The 27,474-nt window shown below is 41.8% G+C and overlaps 1 protein-coding gene across 15 annotated transcripts in view; it reads right to left on the reverse strand.

Moving 5' to 3' along the window:
• Positions 1-27,474, reverse strand: part of DYNC1I1 (dynein cytoplasmic 1 intermediate chain 1) — a 287,402-nt gene that overhangs the window by 64,859 nt on the left and 195,069 nt on the right. For all 15 annotated transcript variants that reach the window (XM_071221672.1, XM_024577250.4, XM_024577251.4 and 12 more), the window contains one exon: positions 4,546-4,692. In XM_071221672.1, coding sequence (XP_071077773.1) covers positions 4,546-4,692 — 147 coding nt within the window. The remainder of the gene's footprint in view (positions 1-4,545; positions 4,693-27,474) is intronic.

Consider the following 27,474-nt stretch of genomic DNA (forward strand, 5'->3'; position numbering starts at 1 on the left):
AAACAAGGATTAAAGAGTGACATAATCCTACAATAACATAAGCCTGAGGTCATTTGCCACTTTTGGTCTGAACCTGATTTCTTTTGAAAAGCTGTGGCAGCCACACACAGCAGTGGAAAGACGAAGCTTCACCTTGCTCCGTCAGACGCAGTGCGATGGGGCCGAAGGAAGCTGGGGAGAGAAATGCAGACTGATGGGCAGAAACAGTGCAGGGGCTGGAATCTGGATTGCTGGGAGGAGTCTCCACCACTCAGTCTGGCTCTAGGCTCACCAAGAGTGGTGAAAAAAGCTCATCTTTAAAAGGGGAGACCTACCGACTTTTGGAAGGAATAAGGGTCACTAAATCTAGAGTTTAAGGCATTATGGTTGCAGTGCCAAACATTTGTGAACATTCTTTATAAAAGTGGTTAATATTTACCAGTCTTCTTAATTTGAGGGAGAGATGGTGGTGGTGGAAATTATTGGCACAATGCACCTAGTGAGATAAAGTGTGTTCACTACAAAATCTAGGATAATGATAGATTTATTTTTGAAAATATCATTCGGCATAGTATGGAGGCTTAGATTTGGACAAGGCCTTGAGAAACGTCATTTATACATCCCAGGAATCATAAGCAAGATGCTCTAACCTTCTGTCACAACTCTAGTAGGTTATCCCACTCTGTAGAGTCCTAAATGGTAGGCTAAAATCATTTGCAGCTGCCCATTAAATACTAAATGGAAGGTTAGCATAAGCAGAACCTCGCAGTCATTTGGGTTAAATTTCAGGCAGCTTAGGCATCAGTGGCCAAACCACAACTTAGTTGGTGCTTCTCTGTGCAAATGGCTGACAGTCTAAGTCTTATGCTTGATGACTCGCTGTCCATTATACCTCACCACAACGACAATGAAACAATCCTTAATACTGGAAAGTTGATATTATATAGAGAATGGTTCCCAAACTATTATTATCATATAAACCCCTGGTCAGAAGGAACCATAATAATCATCTAGGGCAGCTGCTCATCTGCCTTTACCAAGAGGTGGTCCAAACTCTGTTTAAACACCTTTCTTCGGGGCGGTCAGTCTCAGCACTAATTCCTGGAGTATTCTTCTTCCACCAGTGGGGTAAAGAAAGCCCAAGGAGATATTTTCAGTACAGCGCCAGCCCTCTGGGGTTATACAGTCAAGTCAAATAATATTTATGTATGTATGTATGTATGTATGTATGTGTTTATTTATTTATTTTAAACGGCTATATAGTGTTCCAATGTATGAATATTCCATGGCTTATTTAGCTAAATTTGTTTGTTTTTTAAAAAATTTATTTATTTATTTTTATTCAGTTACAATTGTCTGCATTTTCTCCCCACCCCTCCACCCCATCCCAGCCAGTCCCACCTCCCTCCCCCACCTCTTGGGGGGAGGAGGTGCATTTTCTCCCCACCCTCCCCCTTGATTTTGTCCTTGTGTCCTTTATAGTAGCTCCTATAGACCCCTCTCCCCACTATCCCCTCCCCACTCCCCTCTGGCTATTGTTACCTAATATAACCAGAGACATTGAAATCAAGTCAAATAATATTTAGGTTTCTGTTATCTTACCCTTCCTCCCCTAGTCTTGTCTTACTCAAACTAATCATCACCAATTCTTTCAACTGGTCCCTGTGTACCTGATTTTCAATTCCGTCCCCATCCTGGTCACTCTCTTTTGAACATGCTACATTTGTCTGAGTTCCTTTCAACATTGGAGTTCTGAGAATGAAACAAACTGTCTATCTATGTTCTGACCGAGGAAATCTAGTCACTTCTCACATGATAAAAAATATGCCTGTATCCATGCACCCTAAGATTACATTTGCTGCTTCGGCAATCACAATACTTATGTTACCTGTGCTGATGGACAGTCAGCTAAGTCCCTATGTCTTTTTCACACCATGTCCCCACAGAAACTTTCAAATGAGTCAGCCTCAGTGGACCTGGCATCAGAGATCTGAAGTTAAATGTCATCCTGATCAGGTTCCCTAAATATCAAGAGGACAAGCTGGGAACAATGCTCTTCCCCGAGCCTCTGGGGTGCTCGGGGCCTGCAGCAGCAGTGCGCGAGCGCAGGCGCCCGGCCGCACAGCATTCAGAGCTCTGCGTGAAAATCAGGTGGAAGAGCGGAAGAAACAAATTCTCACCTTAAAACACAAACTTGGCAAAACTGAAGAATGGCTGATGGGAAAGGACAAGAATCATATGACTTCACTTATGTGGAATATAAAACAGAAAGCAAAAATGAATGACCAAAACAAACAAACAAACAAACAAACAAACTCATAGACACAGACAACGGTATGGAGGTTACCACAAGGGAAGGTGGGTGGGTGGGGGGAAGAATGAAGAGGGTAAAAAGGGTTAAATATGTGGGGACAGAAGGAGACTAGACTTTGGTTGATGAGCAGCAATATACAAATGATGTATTATATAATATTGTACACTTGAAACTTATATATCCTTATTAACTAACATCACCAAAAAAATTAATTTAAAATACTGAAAAATGGGAGAGCAAGGTCCAAACATTATTATGGACCTGAAGCCTACCTAGTATTTTCCAGCAAGAATCCAGTGGGATTTCTTTGTTACCCACCGAGCATCGGCACAAATCACCAAGGCCCCAATGGTTTGGAACTCCGATGGATGACGGGTGTAGAAGAAAATAAGGCAACTAGAAGAATGTGTAGAGCCAAATGCCTAGTGAAGGAGTATGCGTGGTAGCCTCTCTCTGGCTTTAATCAGTACTACTGGCCTGTGCTTTCATGAGTAATAAAACTCAGTTTAAAAGAAAAGAGAGAGATATAAAGAAACCAGAACAGGAGCAGACACGTGGGCATGTCTACTCATACACAGACACAAACATACACAACTCTACTTAATGGAAAGATAAAAGCAAACAGTACAGCTCATTTTTCCTGTATAGATGCCAGATTGTTTTTATTTATTTTAGGAATAAACTTACTGTGTGGCAGAGGGCTTTGCTTTAATTAGGATTTCCTGTTGTCCCCCATGCATATGTGTGGTGGGTGTGAAAGGAAATTAGTCAGTAATCTGCGGTGGACCTCTTGTTCCTTAACCACTTTTGATCCGGGTACCAATCAGCTAGGCACTAGTGGAAGTTGAAAGACAGTCACAAAATTTACTGTGCACTTTTTTTTTTTTAGCTGTGGATTCAACAAAACACAGCAAAAGAGAAAAAGAAATTGTTTTATTTTCTAACAGAAGTAATGTCACTCTCTTGGATAATATTGTAATTGTATTTCGGTTGTGATGATCACATCCTACATTATTTGAAAAAGAAAGATGAACTCTTTGGAAGAGCTCCTGGATTTCAATTCTCCCCAAAAGCTTATTGCTAAAAAATCTAACATTCGGATTGATAATTTTTTGAAGTTTCAGAAGGTACGCTCACAAACACACGAGATATACACAGAGCCAAGAAGTGTTTCCACGCTCCTTGAGCAGACACCTGCTCCTTCTCCTGGGTCACAATTTTCTGTTATTTGGAGAAATGGGGTAGGCATGAGCAATTTTCCAAGATTCCCAAGAACTAGTTTCACCTGCACGTGTCTTAGGCCCCAGTCAATCAAAATTAGGGCTGACTTGGTATTTGTCATTTCCTATTGTCAGTCTTATGAGAGTGGAAGAATTTTCCTCTTCATGGGCTAGCTCAAACAGCTAGCAGCTCTTTTTTTTTAAAGCTAGAGTGGTTTTGAGGCCAGCAGATGAAACAAATGAGGCAACCCCATTAAGGAAATTGAAACAATAGTAGAGCTGTTTCCTTGGGCATAATTTGGGCATTTCAGAGAAAGAACATCAGTTACCCTGAATGTCAAGGTAGCAAGGATTGATGGAGACATGCCTGTCTCCTCATTCCTCCTAACAATTGCTAAACACACCTGTCATTCTCTTAAAGGAAATGACAGAGTAGTTGTCTTCCAAACACTATACTGAACCTCTTCTGCTAAATTATGGGTAATGGTTTTGAGATGTTAACTTTTAACCTTAGGGATTATATTGTCACTGTAGACTTTACTGTTGAGACTTACACCATGCATTCCAGAATTTAAAGTCACAGCACTCCCTCTAATCGCTAGTGGAAAAGGCCTGTTGGCAGAAGTCTCTGGTGCCTCCCTAGGCATGAAACGTTTACTCTTCATGGCCTATTTGAGGAGCTTCCATCTTCAAATGTAAGCGTGAAGGGTTTCTTTAGGGAAACAATTTAACAGATGCCTCTTCCAAAGTTTCTCCCTGCGTCCTTTTTGAGTAGGAGTCCACCCTCACTGGAGGTCTGTGGGACATCCAAAGAAATCCTTTATATGTGCCCAAACTTGTAGAATAGTGAGAGATTTCTCTAAACCCAGTACTTCCCTCACCTACTTTGCACTCAGCCTTGCGTCAGTCAGTCTGGACACAATCACTATAAGTTAGAGACTTGGAACTTGGAGTTACTGATGACATTTGGTCAGTTTCCCCCGCTTTCCGGGAGTGGCTGGCCGACAGGCATGTGACAAAAGCTGGACTTACGGTGTGCGCAGCCGCCGACAAGGGTGTCCGCTGCACTGGCGTCCTTCGATGACTGCGATTATCCCACAGGACAATCTGGCCCGAGTAAGTCCCACCAACCACCAAGTTGGGATGGAAACGAGCAAAGCAGACCGACATCACAGAGGACTGTGAACGAAAAGGGGAGAGAGGGGCCCTGTGAGATGCTTGCAGAAAGCGCGTTTCTTCCTGAGGACGAAACAGTTCATTACGTAAACTTAGCACATCCTGGAAAACATAAAGCAATCATTAAGCGCACCGTGGGGAGGAAATTTTGTTCACAGACACAGACTTTCCCTTGAGAGGGTGGCCAGCGGTTACCCCTTGAAACCTGAAATCTGAAGGCCTGGCCATGTCATTGACTAGGCATGAAACCTATCTGGGGCACGTCACTGTTTCAGGGACTGGAAAGCTTGGTTTACAGGCATTGCCCATTTGCCACTAAAATTGTATCGGAGCTGATGCGCACTCTCCACTGACATCTTTACAAAGCCATTCTTTACTTGAGGTCAGGGCCACATCAAGTTATAAGATGTACGGTGTTGGCAAGGTTTGAAGACTTTCAGATGGGTGCTGCTTTGGTTTGGCTTCATGCAGACTTCTAGGAAGTGTGCTGACCTCAGACTGATCCAGCTGGCTCCTCCTCAAAGTCCCTCGCCTCCCAGGGGCACCTCCTGACCTTTATCCTGCCCACTTCAGACAGTCCTTAATGTTATTCTTTGCCTATTTTAACAAACAGTCAGAAATGGACTTCAGTCCAACTCTGCCATGGCCTGTCATAGCATCGTGGATGTGGTTTCTGAAAATCCACAAAAGACTACTGGGCACGACGTTTCGTAGGAAATTGCTTAGCTGAGGCAGAACCGTGATATACTTAACATCAGACAAGTTGGCTGGTCCACAGCGGCTCCAAGGTCCATTTTGATGCCTGCAGTGTTTTCCATGTTTGTGTTTATATGTCGAAGTAATTGTTTCTCATAAATACATTCTATCCCTTCAATTAAGTTCAAGAAATGCTCTTAGGTCTAAGAAAGGCATTGCGCCAGGCGGGATGCAAATACAAAGGCAGTCACCTAGCTTAACAAACTTGTGACCTGGTAAAGGACACTGAAGGCGGGCGGGCGGGTGAGCAGAGCTGCTGCTAACCCGTCTGTGCCAGTCCATGCCTGCGTGTGAAACAGAGGACTGTGCCTCTCCACATGGACATAGTCCTGCAAGTGGGTGCACACCTTGGCAAGTGGAGAGTATGGTGAGTTTTTGTCCTCACTTGTTTCTAGGCTTGACATCCTGCAGGCTGCAGGGCACAACTTGTACACATCAGTAGTGGCCTTGCGTGTGGGACACTCCATGACTAAATCAGGGGAGGACACGTGTGTGTATGTGTGTGATGGGGGAAGGTTTGTTTGAGCTACGAAGGGGATAACAGAGGAAAGTGGAAAGGGTGGGATAGGGAGAAAGCCCTCATAAAAGAAAATGTGTAGGATGTATCCATGGGGCGTCCAGCAGGTGGAGGGGAAAAGAAACAGGCATTCCTGAGAGATGGATAATCGGAAGAAAAGACCGGAGGCACCAACACAGAGGCTGATGAACAGCCCACAGTCTGGTTTGGCTGCAAAAGAGCTTGTGTGAAGGAGGCCAGTAGTAGGAAATGTGGCTGAGGAGTTCGCATGGGCCAGAGAAGAGAGGCCCCTGAATAGCAGGCACATTTGAATTTTGTTCTGTAGGCAATAGCGAGAAATCAGAGCTTCCTGAGCAACAAAGTGAGAGGATCAAAGGTTGTAACTGACAAGCCAGCAAAGTAAAGAAGTGATTGGGGAAAAAAAATTATGACCTCTTTCTGACTAGGAAGCTAAACGCCCATTTCTAAAAAAATCAGATCCACTACCAGCCTAAGCCTTTCTAGTCAGAATCAGTCTCAGACACTCTGAGGTAGATTAAAGAATGTGGACTACTTTTCAATGTCATGTTTTCCTAGTTTGAATGATTTTCAGTTCCAATTCCTTGAACACGTTTCAATGGAGAACATGCGTGTGCCCCAATCTGGTTTTCATAAAGTTCAAGAATAACTCTCAATAATGATACTGAATTAAAGAAAAAGAAAATAATGCTGGTTAGCTTCTTGTTTTACACATCCCACAGAAACAATTCTTAGTTTTCAATTGATGAAATTCTTATGTTGCTCAGGCTATGTTGGAAACATTTTTTTTAAAGCTTCAGAAAGACTTAAAATTATCCAGGTGGTATCAACAATTGAATTTACCAAAGCTCCAATCAATATGGATAAAGGAATGTCATTAAATTAGAAAAATCCAGAATTCAACCACTTGATTGCTTCCGCATTTCAGTTAAAGCTCAGCAAATGCAGCTCCAAACCTTGCACAGTTTGTTGAGAGACTAAACTAGAGAAACATAAACAGTGGGGTTATTTCTATAAAACTGAAACACATAGTCGGCAATCAACTAGACTCCCATCCCACAAAGTGAGAACTCCACTTCCTCCTTTTTCATTCATTTATTTGTTCACTCTTCATTCATTCATCAAACAAGGAGTGCCCACTAAGTACCATATTTTTCAGACTGTAAGACACACGGTACCATAAGACGCAACTAGGTTTTAGAGGAGGAAAATAGGAAAAAAAATTTTGAAGCAAAAAATGTGGTCCTGCTCCTGCCTCCTGTGACCCTGCTCCACTGCCATCCCCCCGACCCCCAGTGAGCCAGGTAAGCTACATTCGGACTATAAGACACACCCCCAGTTTCCTCCCAAATTTAGCGGGGGGGGGAGGTGGGGGGAGAAAAGTGCGTCTTATAGTATGAAAAATATGGTACGTAATGTCATTTCCAAAATTTTTAAATGTCACAAAAGCCCCATCTTGAAGTCAGAATTCTAGCTATATTTGATAAAAAGTCAAATATTAAAAGAGAGTAACACCACCTTGGGGCACCAGAGTTCTGCCAGCCAAGGCTCCGTTGTTTTCCTGCAAACCAGTCCTTATAATATCTCCATAAGCAACGGAGTAGACATACTTACTGTTATTTTGTATTTGAAAGATTAGAAATGGAGTAGTAGTTATGTTATTCAACACTTCCATTTATTTTTAAAACTTAATACATTGACTATACTATACATTCAATGGATGGTAGAATACACGTAAAGGCTCAAACCAGATCTCCAGAATATGCCACATTTGACATGCTATCATTCATATGGAAACATTAAGGCAGTATGATCTCAATTATCTAGATGTAAAGTTTAGAATTTGGTCATTTCTTGAGATGTTTTTAAGTACCCTGATGTTTGATGTAATGGTGGCAAACGTTTGGATGATTGACTGATTTTTTTATTTTTCATCCAAATGTTTAGGTTCCTTTTGAACAGTCCTCTAACTAAGCCCTCACAGAGAAAGCTCCTTGTCTAATTTGGAAAGTATGCCTCAACCTCCTAGAAGTAAAGTGTCTTGGAAAACCCCCCCTGCAACCTCCTGCTGTTCATATAGCTACTGATGTAGTTGTTGCTGCCAGTTGTCACGGAATTTATAGACTGCAGGAAGAGCGAAGGATGACATCATCCTGTCAGTTACACCTACTGGTAAAGAGTAAAAAAGCATTCCAGAAAAATTGACACTACTAAAATATGTGATCTTTCTTTTTCTAACAGTACATATTCTGAAGGCATATCGTATGAAAAACATTTTTAATAATATTAATGCTATTTTAAAAATTCAATCACTTTCCTAAACATTTCGCATTTTGCATTCAGTTAGTCTGTGTCATAATAAAGCATTATTAAATTATATGATTAATGCAATTTAGACATCCAAACAAAATCCATGGGAAACAAGAAGTTTCCCTACCTTGTTATTCTTGGCTCTATGAGAATATGTATCGATATAGACATCATTGTAGTTTTAACTTTCTACCTACTTCATTTTATTCTTTAAAATATTAGAGACTTAGAATTATTTTGAGAAATTAAGCATTCAAATCAAGCAGTTCACACAAGGGGAATAATAATGATCCAGTTGAGGAGAATTTTGGGACGATGTTAACTATTTAATCAAAGTGACCTTCCCGACACTGCAGTTGAACTCTGCTTTCATAAGGCTAGAGATTTCATCGATGTAGCCATGTTGACAGTCACAGCGAGGGCCCGGAAATACAAGCCCGTGTGTTAAAAAGCCTGATGTAAAACTGATGAGCCTGACCGACTACTCAAACAAGTAATGCAGGAGGCGTCATTCCAGGGCCAGCATCGCATTTTGCTTATTTGCATCCTATATAGTTCCGCTAAATTAGGACAAGCACGGTTCTGAAACTGTGCTTTCAGGATCAGGCCACCTCTACTGACTATTTCTGGTGCCCTCTGCAGACAGAGCCAGAGGCTCCAGGGGAAACTTGGTTTATTTTTCATCTCCAGCAGACCGCCCGGTTACTGGCTGTCCCTGCAGAGGTGGCGCTCCCCTTGATCCGTACTGCCACATGTCCACTTGAACACCAGCTGACCCACAAAACTGCGATCCACACCCTCCTCATCCACTTCCAGACGAGGCAGTTTATTTTACCCCATTCACTGAGGGAATTCCTCCGAGACCAGCCGGGTGGAGCCTTCCCTTTCAACGTCTCCCTCCGCTCACTGCACACCACTGAATTCAATTGCAGCCGGCTCCAAACCCTCCTTAAGTGGCTGTGGAGGCTGTTTTCTATTTTATGGAGCTAATGCAGGCCAGCTTAGGGATGGTACTTCCCTTTAACCACAGACCCAAATGCCTAGGACAAATAGCCTTTGGTCACTGCTGGCTGGGCAGCTCGTCCCCTACGTTCACGTTGGATAGGGTTTGTCCTTCTGTGTGTGGCGCTCTGCCCACTCCCCAGCCATCATGGCCGAGTGGGAGCAATAGGGGTCCTGCATTCAAAAGCAGCTCCTATTTCAAGTACCATCTCTTCTGGGGAGAGGTTGGTCCACAGAGAGGGAATGGCCATATTGTTGCCATATGCTGTTTAATGGTGGCTGACATTTCATGTGCCTAAAAGCAAATGCTTAACTGTCAGAGGGCTCTGAGGCAGACAGATCAGATGCTTCTGGCTACTAGTGAGCTAGTATGTATTTCTGCAAGTACCTAAGAAACCCACAGAGATATTTCTCTTCTTAATGGAAACACATGGAATTGCGGGACCTTGCTGTCGAAAACCTCTCTTCTAGGCAATCACATAGCAGCACCAGGCATCCGACCGTGTGGAAGGTGTAAAGGTGGTAAAGCCAAGCCATGGGTCGTGGGTCAGGTACTGAACTTTAACAGAGATGAAGGGAATGGGCTGGATTCCTTCTGAGCTCTCTTTTCCTTTGCCTCAGTTTCCATCCCTGGCTGCACATGTCATTCTTCTAAACTCTAAGGGGAGCAACCATCTACTGAAAGTTATCACCCCGTTAGGAATGGGGTGCCCAGGAGCAATGATGGAATAAGCTTGCTTACCCTACTTCTTGACTGAGTTTGTATTTTAAAAAATGGAGCTCATACTAAAATCTGATATCCCAGAGATTAGAAATCACTCATCCTGATGACTTTTCTTAGAATCTCTTGGAATTTTCACGCCTTTCTATATCGAGACTGTGTCGTGTGGCTAGACCTGCGTGCCAAGCACATGAAAGTTAGTGCCCAGATCACAACGACATGTCACGTCACATGCACTCGGTGAGCTATGATTTTAAAATGTTTACGTATCAATTATACCTCAATAAAGCTGGGGGGGCAACAAAAAAGGAAAAAAACAAGTGTTGGTGAGGAGGTGGAGAAATTGGAACACTCACACAATGCTGATAGGAATGTAAAATGTGGCAGTCACCCTGGTAATCAGTCTAGAAGTTCCTGAAAATGTTAAACATGAAGTTTACATAGGACCCTGCAATTCTACTCCTAGGTATATACCCAAGATAACTGAAAATACATGACTACACAAAAACTTATACATGAATGTTCATAACAGCCTTATTTATAGTAGCCCCCAAAGTGGAAACACCCCAAATGTCCGTCAGCTGAGAAATAGATTAACAAAGTGTAGTAAATCCATACAATAGACTATTATTTATCAATAAAAAAGAACACAGTACTGATACGAGCTATCGAGTGGATAAATCTTGAAAACATTATGTTAAGAGAAACAAGCTACCAAAGACCACATATTGTATGATTCCAGTTATATGAAATGTCCAGAATAGGCAAATCCACAGAGGCAAAAAGCAGATTAGCAGTTGCTCAGGGACTGGGGTCGGGGAGAGTGGGGATATGGGATTCACTTTTGGGGGTGGTAAAAATGTTCTGGAATCGCATACTGGTGATGGTTCAAAACTTTGTGGATATACCCAAAACACTGAACATACACTTTAACATGGTGAGTTTTATGGTATGTGAATTATTTCTTAATTTTTATAAACAGTGTGCAGACTCGGTTCTGATCTCATGGAGTTTACCAGTCTTTTTATTATCTTCAGGACAACTGTCTGGATTATTTCAACCATTTTTCCCTCAAATAATTATTTAATCCTCTTTACCTTCCCTGAAAAATCTTCTTCCGTTTCCATACCCCTCGAAAAACTGAGGTGAAAAGGTAGTGCTGACATACTTGGAGTCCCTAGTGCTGACTTTTTGTTCTGAAACCTACTAGCTATGTGCATCCACCCTCTAAGCCTTAATTGTTGGGGGGGGTGAGGGGATCCATTTTCCAATTATTTATTTATTTAAATGTAGTTTTCATTACAGTTGACATATGATATTCTATTTTTTTCAGGAGTACAAACAGTGATTAAGACATTTATGTACCTTATGAAGTGATCACCCTGATAAATCTAGTACCCGTATTCAAGCCCTGGCTTTCACTGACTTTGGAAAGCGAGTTAGAGGAGGAAGAAGAAACAGTGCAAAGTGAGCACCAGAGATAACTCTACAGTGAAAGCCAAGGATAGATTCATGCCACATTATTATTTATATGTATAATCATACTTCAAGGGCTGCCAATGTAGGGGAATTTAGGCTCTAAATCATCGTTGGTAGTCCCTTCAGTACAAGTACTTTTGAATACAACAAAATTCTAGGGCAAATAGGATAATTTGCACACTACTTCCAGGGAGTTTTCTGATTTTTTGAAGCATATTTCACATCTCGAATCAGAGCTCAAACCTACTTATCTGTGATGTGACTTTACATCTGATTGTTATTAATTCATCATTTACAGGTCCATGGACCCCTCAAGCTATTTTCTAAATCAGTGTTACTCTAAATTTGCCTCTACTTTAACATCATCTGAGGAGCTTAAAAAAATTCCCTGATGCTCAGGCCATAGTTCATACCAATTAAATCAGAATTTCTGTGGCTAAAACCTAGGCAACAGTACATTAATTCCAAAGGGTCGCCAGTTGAATTCCCCATCAGGGCACATGCTTGGGTTGTGGGCCAGGTCCCCAGTTAGGGACGGGCGAGAGGCAACCACACATTGATGCTTCTCTCTGTCTCTTTCTCCCTACTTGCCCCTCTCTTTAAAAAATAAATAAATAAATAGAACTACCATACGACGCAGCAACTCCACTTCTGGGTATTCATCAAAAATAGCAAAAACCACTAATTTGAAAAGATACACGCACCACAATGTTCGTTGCAGTATTATTTACAATAGTCACGATATGAAAGCAACCTGGGTGTCCATGGAGAGATGAATGGATAAAGAAAATGTGGTATACAATGGTATATTACTAGGCAATATTAAGGAATGTCATTTGTGACAATGTGGATGGACCTAGAGGGTGTTAGATTAAATGAAAGAAGTCAGAGAAAGACAAATACCATATGATGTCAATTATGTGTGGACTAAAAACAGAAACAAACTCATAGATACAGAGAATAAACTGATGGTTGCCTGAGGGGTGAGGGGGAGAGAATGGGTGCAAAAGGTGAAGAAGGGATAGGAGATATAAAGTTCCAATAATGTGGTAAAATGAATAAGCCACGAGAATGTAGTGTAGAGATGGGGAATACAGTTAATAATAACTTGGCACAGTGCCAGATGGTTATTAGACTTATTGTGGCGATCACATTGTGAGGTATATAAATGTCGAATCAATATATTGTACACCTGAAACTAATATAGTATTGTATACTGCCAACTATACTTTAATAATAATAATAATTATTATAATAATAAAACAACCTTTCAGCCCTGGAAAGTGTGGCCCGGTTGGTTTAATCATTGTCCCATAACCGAAAGGTTGCACGTTCGATTCCTGGTCAGGACACATACCTAAGTTGTGGGTTCAATTCCCAGTCTGGGCACCAATCCCTGGTCCAAGTGCGTATGGGAGGCTTCTCCCTCGCATTGATGTTTCTCTTTCTCCCTTCCTGTCTCTCTCAAAGCAATAAAAAAGAAATGTCCTTGGGTGAGGATAAAAAAAAAACCCCAATACCCTACAGATTCCTAAGTCCCAGCCTGGACCTACTTAATCAAAATGCTGAAGAGAACTGTTGGTTTGTGTATTTAAGAAGCACCCTGGTGCTTTGCAGCACTGAGAAATTTGGAGAACCCAGTTCTAAAACAATGAATTAGAGTGTGGTCCAAGGTCACTACGGGATAAATTTCCTCTTCCATCCATGTAGGCCATGCCTGGAATGTGTCCTTCATGGGGTCAACACGTTATTTCCACCATCTGCCCAACTTAGACACACATGATACAATTAGTGTTTCTCTGCTACAATGCCATTGCCTCAGTTTCCTCCATTTTATTTACAGTTTTTACATCTCGCCTTACTTCCCCTCCCCTCCTAAATGAGTAGGCTCTTGGAAAATGATCAATGAAAAAGATAGTGAAGGTTTAGACGAGATCGGGCACGTTCAGGGTGGTTTGGCCGTAGACAAGATGGGGAAGGTTTGGATCTCCACTTCCCTTTAGGACCACTCTCCAGGCTGACAGTGAACACCTGAGGGTTTCCTTGCTTATTATTAGGAGGACTAATGATCATTATCACTGTCACACCAGGTTACTTGGTTATTCGCTTGTGGGGGGCGTGCCCAAAATTTTGAGCACCTACTAAGTGCCAAACATGTCATAGACATCACTACATCAGTTCTATTAGGTGGGTAATTTTGCCTCCATTTTTTTCAGATTACAAACCCCAGATTCAGGCAAAAACAGCCACTAATTTAAGATCAAATGAGTAGCAAGTGGTAAAGCCCAGATGTGAACTACACACCTAGCTTACTTAGAAGCCAATGTACTGTCAAACCTTGCAGTTGAACACGGCTGCGTTTTCTCACTGCAACACGCAATCCGCGCCCCTGCATGTCACACTTGTGACTCATGTTGTGGGCACTGGTAGTCACAGATGGAACCTCATGCGTCCCCACGTGGCGGAGTGGGCTTTGGGCTCCTTGCTCACTGGCATGGCCTTGTCATCGCGTCTCCGACCCTCTCTAGTTGGACTTCTCTTGTGGGTATAGAAATTGATTACCTGTCTCAGCTCCCAGCCTACCCGTTGTAACAGGTGACAACAGAGCTAATTGGTAGCAATTGTGGTGATATTTACCATGAGGTGGGAATTTCCTGCTGAGAACGTATTGAGACCAATTAATCATTTCATGGGAGTGTACCGAACAGCTATCGGCTGGAAACCAATTGGGTTACTACTGACAAGCTCCGTGTTTATTGTCACTGCTTTGGGAGAAAATACTGTGTTTTCATCTTGTCATTATGCAGTCAAACCAAAAATGCCATTTCAGGACAAGTTCTTCTTAAATGAATGTTTATTCCCCCAAATAATTATGTGAATTGAAATTAATTATTGTAAAAAAAAGAAATTAATTATTGTGAAAAAGGAAAGAGTTCCTTTGTGTGCTTGAAGAAACAAAAGAGACTTCCGACTCAGAGACAGACACAGGACCTGGGAAACAGTCTTCCAAACTCAAGAAATAGGAAATAATATACCGTATTTTTGGACTATAAGATGCACCGGACCATAAGACGCACCCAGGTTTTAGAGGAGGAAAATAGGGAAAAAAAACCCACTCTACCACGGCCCCCGCCCTACCCCCCCACCGCCATGATCCAGGTAAGCTACATTTGGACTATAAGATGCACCCCCATTTTCCTCTCAAATTTGGGGAGAAAAGTGCATCTTATAGTGCAAAACATATGGTACATGCATTTTTAAAATACCAGGTTTATTATAAGGTGAGATCATCTTGAGCAAAATGGTCACATTTTAGAAATTGGAGAAAAGGATAGCCTGTGTTTAGAAAAAAGTTCAAAAAACAGCCATCAGGGAAAATTTTTAGGGGCATTCCATCCTTACCTATACCTGAAGAATCTCTTAAAATGCAAGACACACACTAAAATTCAAGGTGAAATGAGCCCTTTACAAACACAAGTTTTGGTGGGATACATTCCAGCTAAAAAGTACCCAACAGCAAGGTGATGAATCTTGGTAACAAGCTCTTTAAGAGGCAAAGCCATTCTCAGAAAGTAACTGCTCCAAACCATCAACCACACAACACGCTGGAAACCTTCCTTTCGCCGGGGTCACACTAGACGTGACCCATCACATGGACACCGCAGAACAGAAAGGAAAGGCCATTTTTCTATTTGTAAAAGGAAAGTTTGTTTCCCTTACAAACTTTTTGTATAAAAGGAAAAGGGCTCTCGCCCCTATTTCATACCTGACAGCTCTATAGTAAGAGTTCTGTAGAGAAATTAGAACAACAAGTGTACGTTTTTAAATAAACATTTATAATAGTTTTAGATTTTCAGAACAGCCGTGAAGATAGCATCACTCCCCTACACCTCACAATGTGTCTCCCTGTGGGTAATACCTTCCTTCTTGTTCCGTTGGTATGGGACCTTGGTCACAACTAATGAACCAATACTGGCATACTATTACTGAGGCCCATACACAATTCGGGTGCTCTTGGCTTTTACACAATGTCCTTTTTCGATTCCAGGATCCCAACTAGGACAGCACATTGCATTTAGTCGTCATGTCTCCTTAGGCTTCTCCAGGCTGTGACAGTTTCTCGGACTTCCCTTGTTTTTGATCATCTCAACTATTTGGAGGCATACCAGTGGTCACATATTTGCTAGAATGTCCCTCAATCTGGGTTTGACTTGTTTTTCTTTTTATTAGGCCTAAACAAAGATATTTTTAGGTCTTACAAAACATTTGGACAAAAAAAAAAATCCAAGATTTGAGGTCAGTTGGTTTACACACACACACACACACACACACTTAATTTTTATACATTTGTTTATTCCCAAACTTTACTATGGATAAAGCAAGGTGGGGACAGGTCATCATAGCCGACAATAATGGTCACCGAGACACACTCAGATCAAAGTAGCTTTTTCCGGAATAGACCTCCAACCCTTCGCTAACCCTTTGGCATCTCTTTCTTAGGAAATAAGAGACCCAGGTTGCTATGTCGAGGCTGGAATAAGGATGTGGTACAAGCTGAGCGCAAACTTTCACTTTATAAAAAGAACAAAAAAAATGGGAAGAGATGAATATATGGATTGTTTCATATGTTAAACATCACCAGCTTTGGCCCTGACCAGTGTGCCTCAGTTGGCTGGGCATCGTCCCACAAAGAGAGGGGTCCTGGGTTCGATTCCTGGTCAGGGCACATGCTTGGGTTGTGGGTTCAGTCCTGATCAGGGTGCATCTGAGAGGCAGCCGATTGATGTTTCTCTCCCTCTCTTTCTCCCCCCTTCTCTTCTCTCTAAAAATAAATAATTAAAATCTTTTTTTTTAAAGCACCAGCTTTCTTCAAATCAAATGTCTAAATCCTGCTTAATTAAAAAAAAGGATGTTGATATTTGAATATGGAATGTGTCAACATCCAACCCTTTGATTTATGAGAGTATGAACTAGAGAGAAGAGATTATTTCAGAGAATAGAAAAAGAGTTCCAGTGTGACAGGAAAGAGGGTAGGCAGCATCAACTCCAGCGCTTGTTAAAGCATGAAGGATTAATAGCAAAAAGAGAGGGAAGAATTGTGAATGTCTCCAGTTTAGTATCTTCAAAAATACTTGGGGTTTCTGAGAATGTCTCACCCAAACCACATGAAAGTGACGTTAAGGGATTCAGCCACACGACTTCTCTAAATCAAGGGCCGGGACTGCTCCACTTTTACCATCAAACCATCTTACTTGAAGTGTAGCCACAAATTAAATTTCTTTTTTATTGAAAAAGTACTAAGTCCTTGCAAAGGGGGCAAACACAGCATTCTGAATTAGGTCCTTCCCCCTCCCTCTACCTCCTCTACCTCCTCCCTCCCCTTTGTAGAGTTAAGCCACGTAAAAAGGGAGCAAGCTCCTTTGTCTATGAGTTCTTTCTTGGCTGTGTAAAAAAAGGCAATAATGACTTTCAGTTATAGAATCCATTAGAATTCAGTTATCAGGTGCTGATTTTTGTAAATAAAATAATAAGCAGGCTAATCAGATTCAGACTGTTGTATTGGCAAGACTGTCTAAACAGGATTGTGTGATCGAGAGATCTGTCTTGCTTTGTGGGCCATTTCTTCCTGCATTTGTAGGATTCAGGATTGACGCTTGAGAAGGTCGAAAAGGAGGAAGAACATGCAGTCTCCATATGTCACTCAACAACACCCTGCTGACAAAATAAATCTACATTTGCAGGGTCCACCCAAAGAGTCATGGCGTAGCCCACATTAGATCATTACCAAGCCACTTAGGTCAGAAATTATAGAGGGACCATAAAAAAAAAAAAAAAAAACAAAAACACAAAACTAAAGTGTTCCACTATGCATAGGCTCTTTACTTTTTTTTTTTTTAAGTTACTGTGATGGTTTTGCCAGCTGTTACTGTATGGAATTAGTCTAAATTTAGCAAGAAAATAAAAGAATTTGGCAAGAATATGTCCTCTCTCACATTAAAACCACAGGGTGAGTACAGATCTTAGGGAAGCAAAAGGGAAGGAGGTCCCAAAACCAAAGAAACAAGGTGGCCAAAGGCAGAAGGCCTTTGTCTCTTTTTATCTGCCTGGAATTACTCAGATATGCGTGTGCCTAAGGCACCGAGATGACCAGATGACCTCTTAGGACTGTGTCGAGCTTGGTGCTTCTATTGATAAACTGCTACTTTGAAGTACTGAAAAGGACTAGAAAAAATTGGGCTTGAGTGCTTGCTAAAAGATGGATGCAAGAGACAAGAGTTAACTGATTTTTGTGATTGTCATCCAACCCCAAGTTTCACCCATCCCCCAGTTTCCATACCAACCCCTTTTCCAGTGAACGTTCTTTGATGTTTAACAAGAGACCAAAGACTGAGAGTGCCTAGAGTGTGGAAAGGGATAAAATTATGTCCTGGTGGTTCACTTCTAAGCTAAGATAAATCCCCTTTTAACGTAACATTTATGTATCTTTGGAAGGCCAACTGATAAATAAATATCAAATTCCTGAAGTTCAACCTGACCTAGTTTTTACAAGAAAGACAAGGCAATAAACAAACTCAGAAACAAACAAAAAGGTATGAATAAAAATTCCTTTGGGACCAAATGATTAGATTTACAGCACCTGGGGATTTTTCTCTGTCCTTTTTGTCCGCTGGCCCCCTCCCCCCGCCCCCAGGGAAACACCACCTAAAAGACTTCGAATGCACATTTCAAATGTTATTTACAAGGAGGTTGAAGCTCTGAGTTCTGGAAAGAGAATGTGGAGGCATATTAAAGGCCATCTGTCAATAGCATCCTGTCTGAACCATGTCCCTCACTGAATGCTATGCGTGGTCGTGCAGGTCAGGTAGCAGAAATGTGACCACAATTCCTACACTCACGTGTTAGAGTACACCCAATGATAGTGGGTTATCACAGTGAAGTGGAATATTTTATGTTGTGCAGATCTAAATAAACATACAGAAAGACAATATCTTCTCCTTCCCCCTAAAAAACAAAACGATGATTTTACTTAGAGAACCGGACCAGTTTTCATAGTTGTAGGAGTTTTGTTTATACACTTGTGATGACGAGTATTTTATCTTTGGAATTGCTGGCTTCTAAGATTCACAGCGTGCCCAGTGTGCTTCTCCAAGAGTTGGAAAAGGAAAGGTGTCCGAGGTTCCCTGGGACCGAGGAACAATGTGAAACCAGATAACGAAGAGTTAAGAAAAACTTCTCAGCCTGCTAATGAACTCCATCCTGCAGTGGTGAGACCACCCTCCTTTTTAAGTTAGAGGTAATTTAATATGCATCTAACTCAGTTGTGTTTGGGCTTCATCCAACCTAAGAGTATCAGTGTGATAAATTATAAGGAATTGTCTGCAATACTTCACAGAGCGACTAGCACAGACCTGAAAAACAAGATCCCTAAGCCTGAGTTTCCAGCTCCTTTTGAATACTTCTCGTCTTATGCAGACCACTCCAAGACTTGAAAATATTTCTTATAGCTCTCCCACACTGAAAGTCATGTGCTTCGAGCGCCATTTGATTAGATCCACAGTTGTGGCTGTCTCTATTAAATCAAGCTCCACACTTGAAAATGACACCAACAGTGAGACCAGCCAAATAATATAGGGAGAGAACTAACACGGATCTCTTAGTTTCCAAAAGGTTTCTTTACATGTTAATTTCCTTTGGTAATCCACACGGTGTGCTGGGAAGTAAGTTAGTGAAATGGACTGATTCTTATTTCAGATTCTGAAAATGCACCTGGATCCAGGCATCCTAGTGTCTGTGGGGAAAACGGGCAGAGGCAGAAAAGGGGGTCAAGAAACTCAAATTCAAGCAGGGCCTATTACCACTGCTGTGTGACTTCACTCCTTTAGGCCAGTTGCTTTATTTAGACTAAAAACCACTGTCCTAGAGGAAAGGCCACCTTCTTTTCTCTTAATGGCTTTAGCTTGTTCCAGCTCTTCAGAATGCAAAAGCAGGACTGTTACTCTATAGATAATCCTATAATCCTTCATAAATAAAAGCAATTGGACTGGTATTAAGCTGTTTCCTGCGCTGGTCGGAGGATAGCAGTCTTTAGGGTAATACGCGAAATTTGTGTTGAGAGGCAGAATGGAATTTTTTTTCCATATTCATATGGTACAGATGTTAGTGTGTAAAGTTCCAGGGGCTGGTAATCAAGGCTGATACTCTGTGTGAAAATCAAGTAATTATATCAGCTTAATTTCCTCAGGAGCAAAATAAAATGGGCACTGTGAACTTGTCAGCCTCAGAGGGGCAAGAGAGCAATGTGTTTTTTTTCTGTGTTGTGTTGGTGCCTAAGACAGTTCCTGAGAGCTAGCAGGTATTTGTACTCATTTCCTATTGCCGCTGTAACACATTACCACCCACTGAGTGGCTTCAAACAATACAAATTTATTACTTTACAGTTCTGGAGGTTAGAAGGACTCGGACTGAGGCGTTGGCACTGGTTCGGGGAGAGAATCAGTTTCCGTGCCTTCTCTCCAGCGCCTAGAGGCCGCCTCATTCCTTGGCTCCTGGCCGGCCACCTTTCATCTTCAAAGCAGCGACAGCCGGTCAAGTCTTATTCACATCACATCACTTAGATGCTGTTTCCATCATCGCATTTCCTTCTAACTCCCCTGCCATCCTCTTTCACTTATAAGGACGCTTGTGATTACATTGGGCCCACCCAGATAATCCAGGATAATCTCCCCATCTCGGGATCCTTCACTTAATCACACCTGTCAAGTCCTTTTTGCCATGTGAGGTAACAACACATTCACAGGTTCCTGTATTAAGAGGTGAACATCTTTGGGTGGCCCTTAGGCTGCCTACCACAGTGTTCAATAAATATTTGATCAACCTGTAAATATTTTGAGAAAATGGTAAACTAAACACTGTGAATTATTTGTAAGTTTAGTTACTTCCCATGGTCATCACTAGCCAAAGTCATGGTCACATGTAGACTGTTCACTTCTGATTCCTTGAGGACACACAGCCTTCATACTCACTCATCCTCACGTTCACCTGACACTTTTCTCCTTAAACAATGCACTCCGGTTCTATTCTAGTCTCTTTTGCCTGGTGGACAGATTACAATCTGTGGTGATATATTTTCCTAACCAAGTTAAGTGAATTGTTTACTGTCACACAGAGACAAAGATGTAGCCATAATAGAGACGTAAAACTCTTGTCCATTCCTTTGCGTCTCAGCTCATATTAAACCCCTTTCTCCAATTACCATTTCAAACAGACCAACGGACCGAAAAGAGGAGGTGGTACTCTTCGTGCAGGAGTAAACACACACCTAGCATATCGAAATCCTGCCAGAGAAAACGGAAGCTCCACCATTATTAACAGCTTCTGAGTCTTCCTGTCTTCTCCCTCCAGAATAAACCCCTCAAATCTAAGCCACAATCACTGAATTACTCTCCCACCAGAGGCGCTACCTGCCATCCTGTCAACCAAGATCCCTACGCCTTGTGTCACGGCTTCCTCAAATTTGTCCTCGTGCTGTTAAACTATATATGACAATAAGCTATCTCCAACTGCCACCCGGCCCTTCTCCCACAGAGGCAGGTTCAGGGCCATTTGGGCAAGAAGCTGATAGGAACTTTAGTGATGGACAGTGACATATTTTCACTTTGAAGTTTTTCAATTGTTTTGAAGCAACTGATGTTTTTAAGCCTGTTAGTCTGTGTCACTTGGGGAAACTCTCCCAGTTCTCAATTAAAACAAACACAGGAAGCTTGCCTTATCTTTAACTTAATGGTAGCATTCATAAAGGGATGACGACCTACTGTATCTGTCCAATGCCAGAGATCTATCCATGTGTCGCGTACAGCTGGTGTCTAAGAGTGATTTGGAATAGTTGGAAATTAAACACTGCCCTTAAATATGTTAACAGGAAAGTGAGAGACAAGTACTGAGAACTAGCATGACACATGACAACACCCCAGAATTTTATACTCCAGGCATTCTTTTCTTTTTAAATCTGGCAATGAATGATGCCATGTTATACCAGTGACAAAGTCCCCAGATTTACTTACTCATTATATCAAGCACAAACAATATTTCTCTGTGGCCTAGAGGAAACAACTGTGCAAAACTCACAAGGTATAGCCCCAGCTAGTGAGGCTCAGTGGATTGAGTGCCGGCCTGCAAGCCAAAGGGTCGCTGGTTCGATTCCCAGTCAGGGCACATGCCTGGCTTGTGGTCCAGGTCTCAGTAGGGGACGCATAAGAGGCAACCACACATTGATGTTTCTGTCCCTCTCTTTCTCCCTCCCTTCCCCTCCCTAAAAATAAATAAATAAATAAAATCTTTAAAAAAACACCTCACAAGGTGTTAATTCTCCTGAGCAATTTTCTCTGTGGTTGTAGTAGGTCTTTAAATGTCTAGCACCAGTGTCGGTACATATAAACCTAAGGTGGGTTTAATGAAGTGCGTAGCTTTCGCTGAACAATGTGAATTTCTATGGGAAAATCTAGTTCAAAGGTAAACAAATCTCTATTATATTTTTCCTTAATTCCATATTCTTGATCATGAGCATTAAAATGTAGAGAAAGTGGGCAAAATGAAATATATGGAATTGATCAAATTTAATATCAAGAAGCAGGACAAATAAACACAAAAGAAAGCTGACTTTCTAAATAACTACTTCTGGAGTCCAAAAATGCCCTAACTTGATGGCAATAATGTCTTTCATATGGCAAATACATGGTACTGTGGAATGTTCTGTGTCTATATTTGCCAGGTCAAAGGCAGAGTTGAAGAAATTGGTTGAAAGGCACAAAAGTAAATAAATAAAAAATATCGAACTACTGTTTTCCAAGGCAATCGGACCAGGAAGGCAATGAGAGTCTCATTTTCTTGTATACCTCCGTTTTGCACCCCACTCCCTTCAAAATGCAGGCAAGGGCTACAGAGCTGCAAGCTGCCACACATCTGGGAGACTATTTTACAACGTCTTCAGAATGTTCTGACTACATGATGCCAAGCATCTGGCAATACAGACTGCTCGTAGGTGTTTTTCTTCTATAGAATTCAGTCCTGTGTAGGCAGTCCTGGTGCCAGATTTCGAACTGCACGTTTTATTTGTGGAATGACGAAAATACACACGCAAAGGTAAGGTTTTCCTTATGATTCTGATTTAGGTAGATGTAAATGATGCTAACAAGGTTGCCATTGATTCTTGCATTATTTGAACTCTCCCTCTGCCCCCCAAAGCCCTTCAGTGGCCTCTGTTGGTCATGCCCACCCCAGGAACATTCTCTCACAAATGAACAGCACTCACTCGTCTAAATAGTAACTGACTTTATTGGTTTCATTCCACAGCAAAGATGAGGAAAAGCGAGGCTTCTAGTTTTCCCTGTCTAATAGGAACCAGCCTCAGGAATACCTGTGGTTCACCAACCATCCCCAAACCATTTGCAGGACCTTGAGGTAGGAGGTAGGTATTCTTCATGTGAGGTCGTCTCCCTCTGTGTGCAGATGAGCGCAGCCTCCCGGAGGCCTTTCCACAAACTGCCCTAACCATCCCTGTCTTCACTCCCCTTTCCACTTTCCATACCTAGTCTTAAGTCTGATGGCACCACAGTGGGTAAAGTATGCACTAATCATCTGAGTTTTGTAGCTTGTAATCTACCGCAGATCACACATTCTTGCTTTTTAATTTTTTAAAAAAATTCTTACCAAGGGACATTTTTTTTTTTCTCTTTTAGCAAGGGAGGAAGGCAGAGAGAGAGAAAAGGATAGAAACATTGATGTGAGAAAGAGAAATATCTAAGGGTTGACTCCCATATGCATCCAGACCAGGGATTCAACCAGCAACCAACTGAACCACACCAGCCAGGGCCATTCCGGCTTTTGACCTTGGGGAAGAGGGATAAATTCCTCATAAGCAGGGTACATACCGTCTCCATCTTGTGGCCTGGGTGCTAGACACAATAAATGTCTGCTGAATTGTTCTGGATAAAATGCAGTCTGGTCCAGTGTGGAAGTAAAGATCATCACATTTCAGACTTGAAATGAAATTTAACAGTAGTCAGGTTTGAGCCTAAGCAGTGTAGACAATTTGGATAGTCATGAAGAGCTGGCTAGCGGGACAGGTCTGCCAGAACCACACTTGCAATAGGGTGCTACTGTTGAAATATAACGACCACATGCAGTATAAACTTGGGAGACAGTGGAGTACCAGCTTGCATTAATTAGGACTCCTTGAGCCCTGGCTGGTGTGGCTCAGTGGACTGAGTGCCAGCCTGCTAACCAAAGGGTCGCTGGTTCAATTCCCAGTCAGGGCACATGCCTAGGCTGTGGGCCAGGTCTCAGTAGAGGACACATGAGAGGCAACCACACATTGATGTTTCTGTCCCACTCTTTCTCCCTTCCTTTCCCTCTCTCTAAAAATAAATAAATAAAATCTTAAAAAAAATTAGGCTTCCTTGAGACAAAGGAAGGGAGACACTTCCTTGAGACACTTAGGGGAGGGAATCATTCTGCCCTCTCTTTCATGGAACACTCCCCGGCCTGACCGGCCTCAGCCCTACAAGTCCCTGGGCTGTTCAGGGTTCTGGTGCTCAAACAGCAGCCATGGAAACTAGCACATGGGTGTGAAGCTCAGTCTGTAGGTGAGTGGCAGCCAGCCCCGGGGACCTGATGGGGAAAGCAGTGGAGCTTGGGTGCTGGAGGCCCAGCGAGCTATCGTTAGCATTGTAGGTGGTCCTTGGAACCTCCTTCATGAACACACCTGCAGCCTCCTTTGGGAGCTCCCAGAAAAAAACCTGGGGGAATTTGAAGAGTTCAGAAATCCTAAATTGCAGATGAGGTGACTACAGAAATATGGTTTATACCATTAACAAGGTCTCATTTAACTAGTTAAATGTGATCTAAGAAAACATGGATTTGATAGATTTCATACATAGATAGATATAGGAAAAATGAATTTAATGACATCAAGCAACATAATATTTTGCTATTTTATAACATGTAATAGCATAAGATATTGCCATTTCAGTTTTAAATCGATTCTAAATTAAGTATTTGAGGCAGTTTCATGATCCTTTGAGTTAAAACCATACCTAAGAAAAACTGTAGGACGCATCCTAAAGGGTTAACAGTTCCAAGGTGGAGAATGTATTTTAACTCAAAATTCCTCAAGAAAACCAGCTTTCTCTGCAGGTTTACAACAAACAGCAATTGGTGGCTAATATTTCTAACCTTTAGTCAGTTTTATATTGATGAAAAATCAGAATCAGGGATTATTACTTTTACAAAGAATGTTTAGACATCCCAGTGACATGATCACTATATAAAATATAATTCAAATTATCTCAGTTTAAACACTGACTATGACAGTAAAAATCATTTAATTTTCTACTATGGAAACTATTTTAATAATTTTAACCACTTTTTAGATTATATCAATTCTCTGAGATGAAGTATGACGGAGAATCAAAATAATCTTTGTCAATTGAGCTCTATTGCAAAAAAATGATTTCCATTCTTCAGCAGGGGTATTAACGGATAACCTTCCAAGTGCCTTTCCCTAGTATTTCTCTTCTTCCTCTGCCTCTCCTGTCTCCCCAGCTCAAAGAAAACCTAACACACGAAGACAGGCATTGCTTAATGATCCCCTTTGCTCTGCTCTCTCCCATTCTCTTTCATTCTCATTCCCAACGCTGCATCTCTCTTCTCATTTTCCTTTTTTCTTTCCGGGGAATGACCACCTCAAAGGATTAATTCAGAACAGGCAGCAGAAAATGGTAACGAGAGTGGGCAAATCAGGATGTGGATTTAAAATCAAGAGGTATTTTAAAGGAGGAGAGTTACTCAAATTAAACATATGTTAAGAATATGGGTTTGTTGTTCATGGCATACCTGCTGCCTGCGATCCCACCCTCATCGGATCAGCCTTCGAGGGCAGAGCTTTCCCTAGTGGAATAATAAATACAGCAGCCTGAGTGGATGGGGATCAGGCAGCCCGGCGAGCTTCCTGTCCTCCTGGTCTGACTTCACTGTTGGAACACAGGTGGTAACTGAACTAGCTGAACTAGTGAAACGGATCACGGCCCCTCTGGCTGGGTGCCAGAGAGAACAGAATTCAGGGTCCAGATATCAGGCTTGGGGCATATATAACTTCCAATATAGGTCTTGGCATGTGCACCAAACTCTATTTTCCCACACATCATCTTTCTTACCTTGATACATGTAAACCACACAGTAAAAATCCATTCATTGGTCTTTTAAAAACATGCTGCGCATAACTCGAGAGTGTTTTTCTTTGGGCTAACCTGCCATCGACCTGAGGCTATGGCAAACCGTGTTCTGTAGGTCAAAATGAAAAGGCTTGCCTTATTTCTACATTTTCATCCTTCCCGATGTGATTCAAACATTGACCCAAACATTGACCCAAATGACCCAAACATGGACCCAAACATTGTTATATAAACTAGTCACAACTATCTTCATTAAAAGTTTTCAGTAGGATCTATATGAAATAGAAATATATGATTTATTTGCTCATTTATACCCTTCCTTGCTTTAGAAGAGTTTAAAGGTTGAGAGCAGTAATGCAGTATATTGATGGGTCGAATTCATTCTGCTGACAGGCAAGATTCAACAGTTTTGGGTCCTTCAAGATAAGAATCCATGCTATGGACAACATTAAAATATCCATGAGGATTCTGAGGGAAATATTTTACATTTGGCATTGAAATCATATGAGTCTGAGAAACTCAAGGGGCTCTTTTCCCATTTTTTTGACATTGTTCTAGAACACTAGAACTACCTAACTAGCTGTGAAATTATTGCAGCATAATAAAAGGTAACTGGTTTCCCTTTATACTGTCTATAAAAAATAGTACTTGGCTAACTAGACGAATAGTGTTGAGAAATGGATATTTTCTAAGTCCCTCAAGTATAAATGCATAGTTATGAACTATAATATACAAAAAAATAAAACATTCCTAATTCTTCATTAAAGCGATCATGTTTGATTACTTGTTCAGGCCATCACATACTTAGTGTTAATATCTTTTTATTGCAGCAACAACAGCCTGAATCAGCAGATATTGTATCACGGGACCTACTATATAAACATTTCTATTTGTGCAAAGGACAGTTTGGAGAGAATGATTATTTACTTTTCAAAAAATATTCATTTCCTTATCTCCTTTAGTGAGCCATAGATGACGTAAGAACTGGCCTCTTTCCCCACGTTGTCTGAATTTGTGATGTTGGACAGAACTTGGCTCAAATGTCCCTCTTACAAAGGAGAGAGCGTACTGCTCTGTTCTAAAGGCAGGAGGTTTGTGTTAAGTCTGTCTCAGTAGCTTTCAATATGCACAGGGGGAAATACAGTGAAATTCAGTTCCAAAGTTTAGCAAGTCTTCTCAGTTTTCCCAAGGGCATTCAAGGGAATGCCATGAAACACATAGGGGCGTGGTCAAAGTCTGGTTTGGGGGCTGGGGGACGAGAGGCAGAGCACAGGTAGAACTTTCCTTTCCCTGAACATCTTTCCCCAAAGTGAAGTCTTTTCAACAATTTTAACGGCAACACAATGTTGTTATGCCTTTGATGAAATGATGTTAAAAGAAGCCAGGTCGGGGGCAAAGATGGTAAGAAACATGAGTGATAGTGGAGGGCAGGCGGTATTGTATCCGTGTGCTCATTCCCCACCCTCAGGAACCCCAGCCAGCAGCCCTGCTCCCAGACTGGGTCCCTCTGGCACCCCAGCATGAACGCCTGCATCTGTGATGCAGGGTCCTATAGGATGGAACTCAAGCACACTGGGAAAGGCTCCTGCTCTGGCCAGAGCTGGGCGGTTTGCCTGCGACAGCATCGTGAACCATGTTCAAGCAAGGCAAGGTGAGGATGGCCACGGAAGACAAGATCGGTCAAAAGAATCCAGGGTTTGAAGAAGCAGTGGGTCCAGAAAACCAGGAAGGTTCCCTTAAACACTGAGATACTA

Source organism: Desmodus rotundus, chromosome 6 (genome assembly GCF_022682495.2).
Source record: "Desmodus rotundus isolate HL8 chromosome 6, HLdesRot8A.1, whole genome shotgun sequence".
Taxonomy (NCBI): Eukaryota; Metazoa; Chordata; class Mammalia; order Chiroptera; family Phyllostomidae; genus Desmodus; species Desmodus rotundus.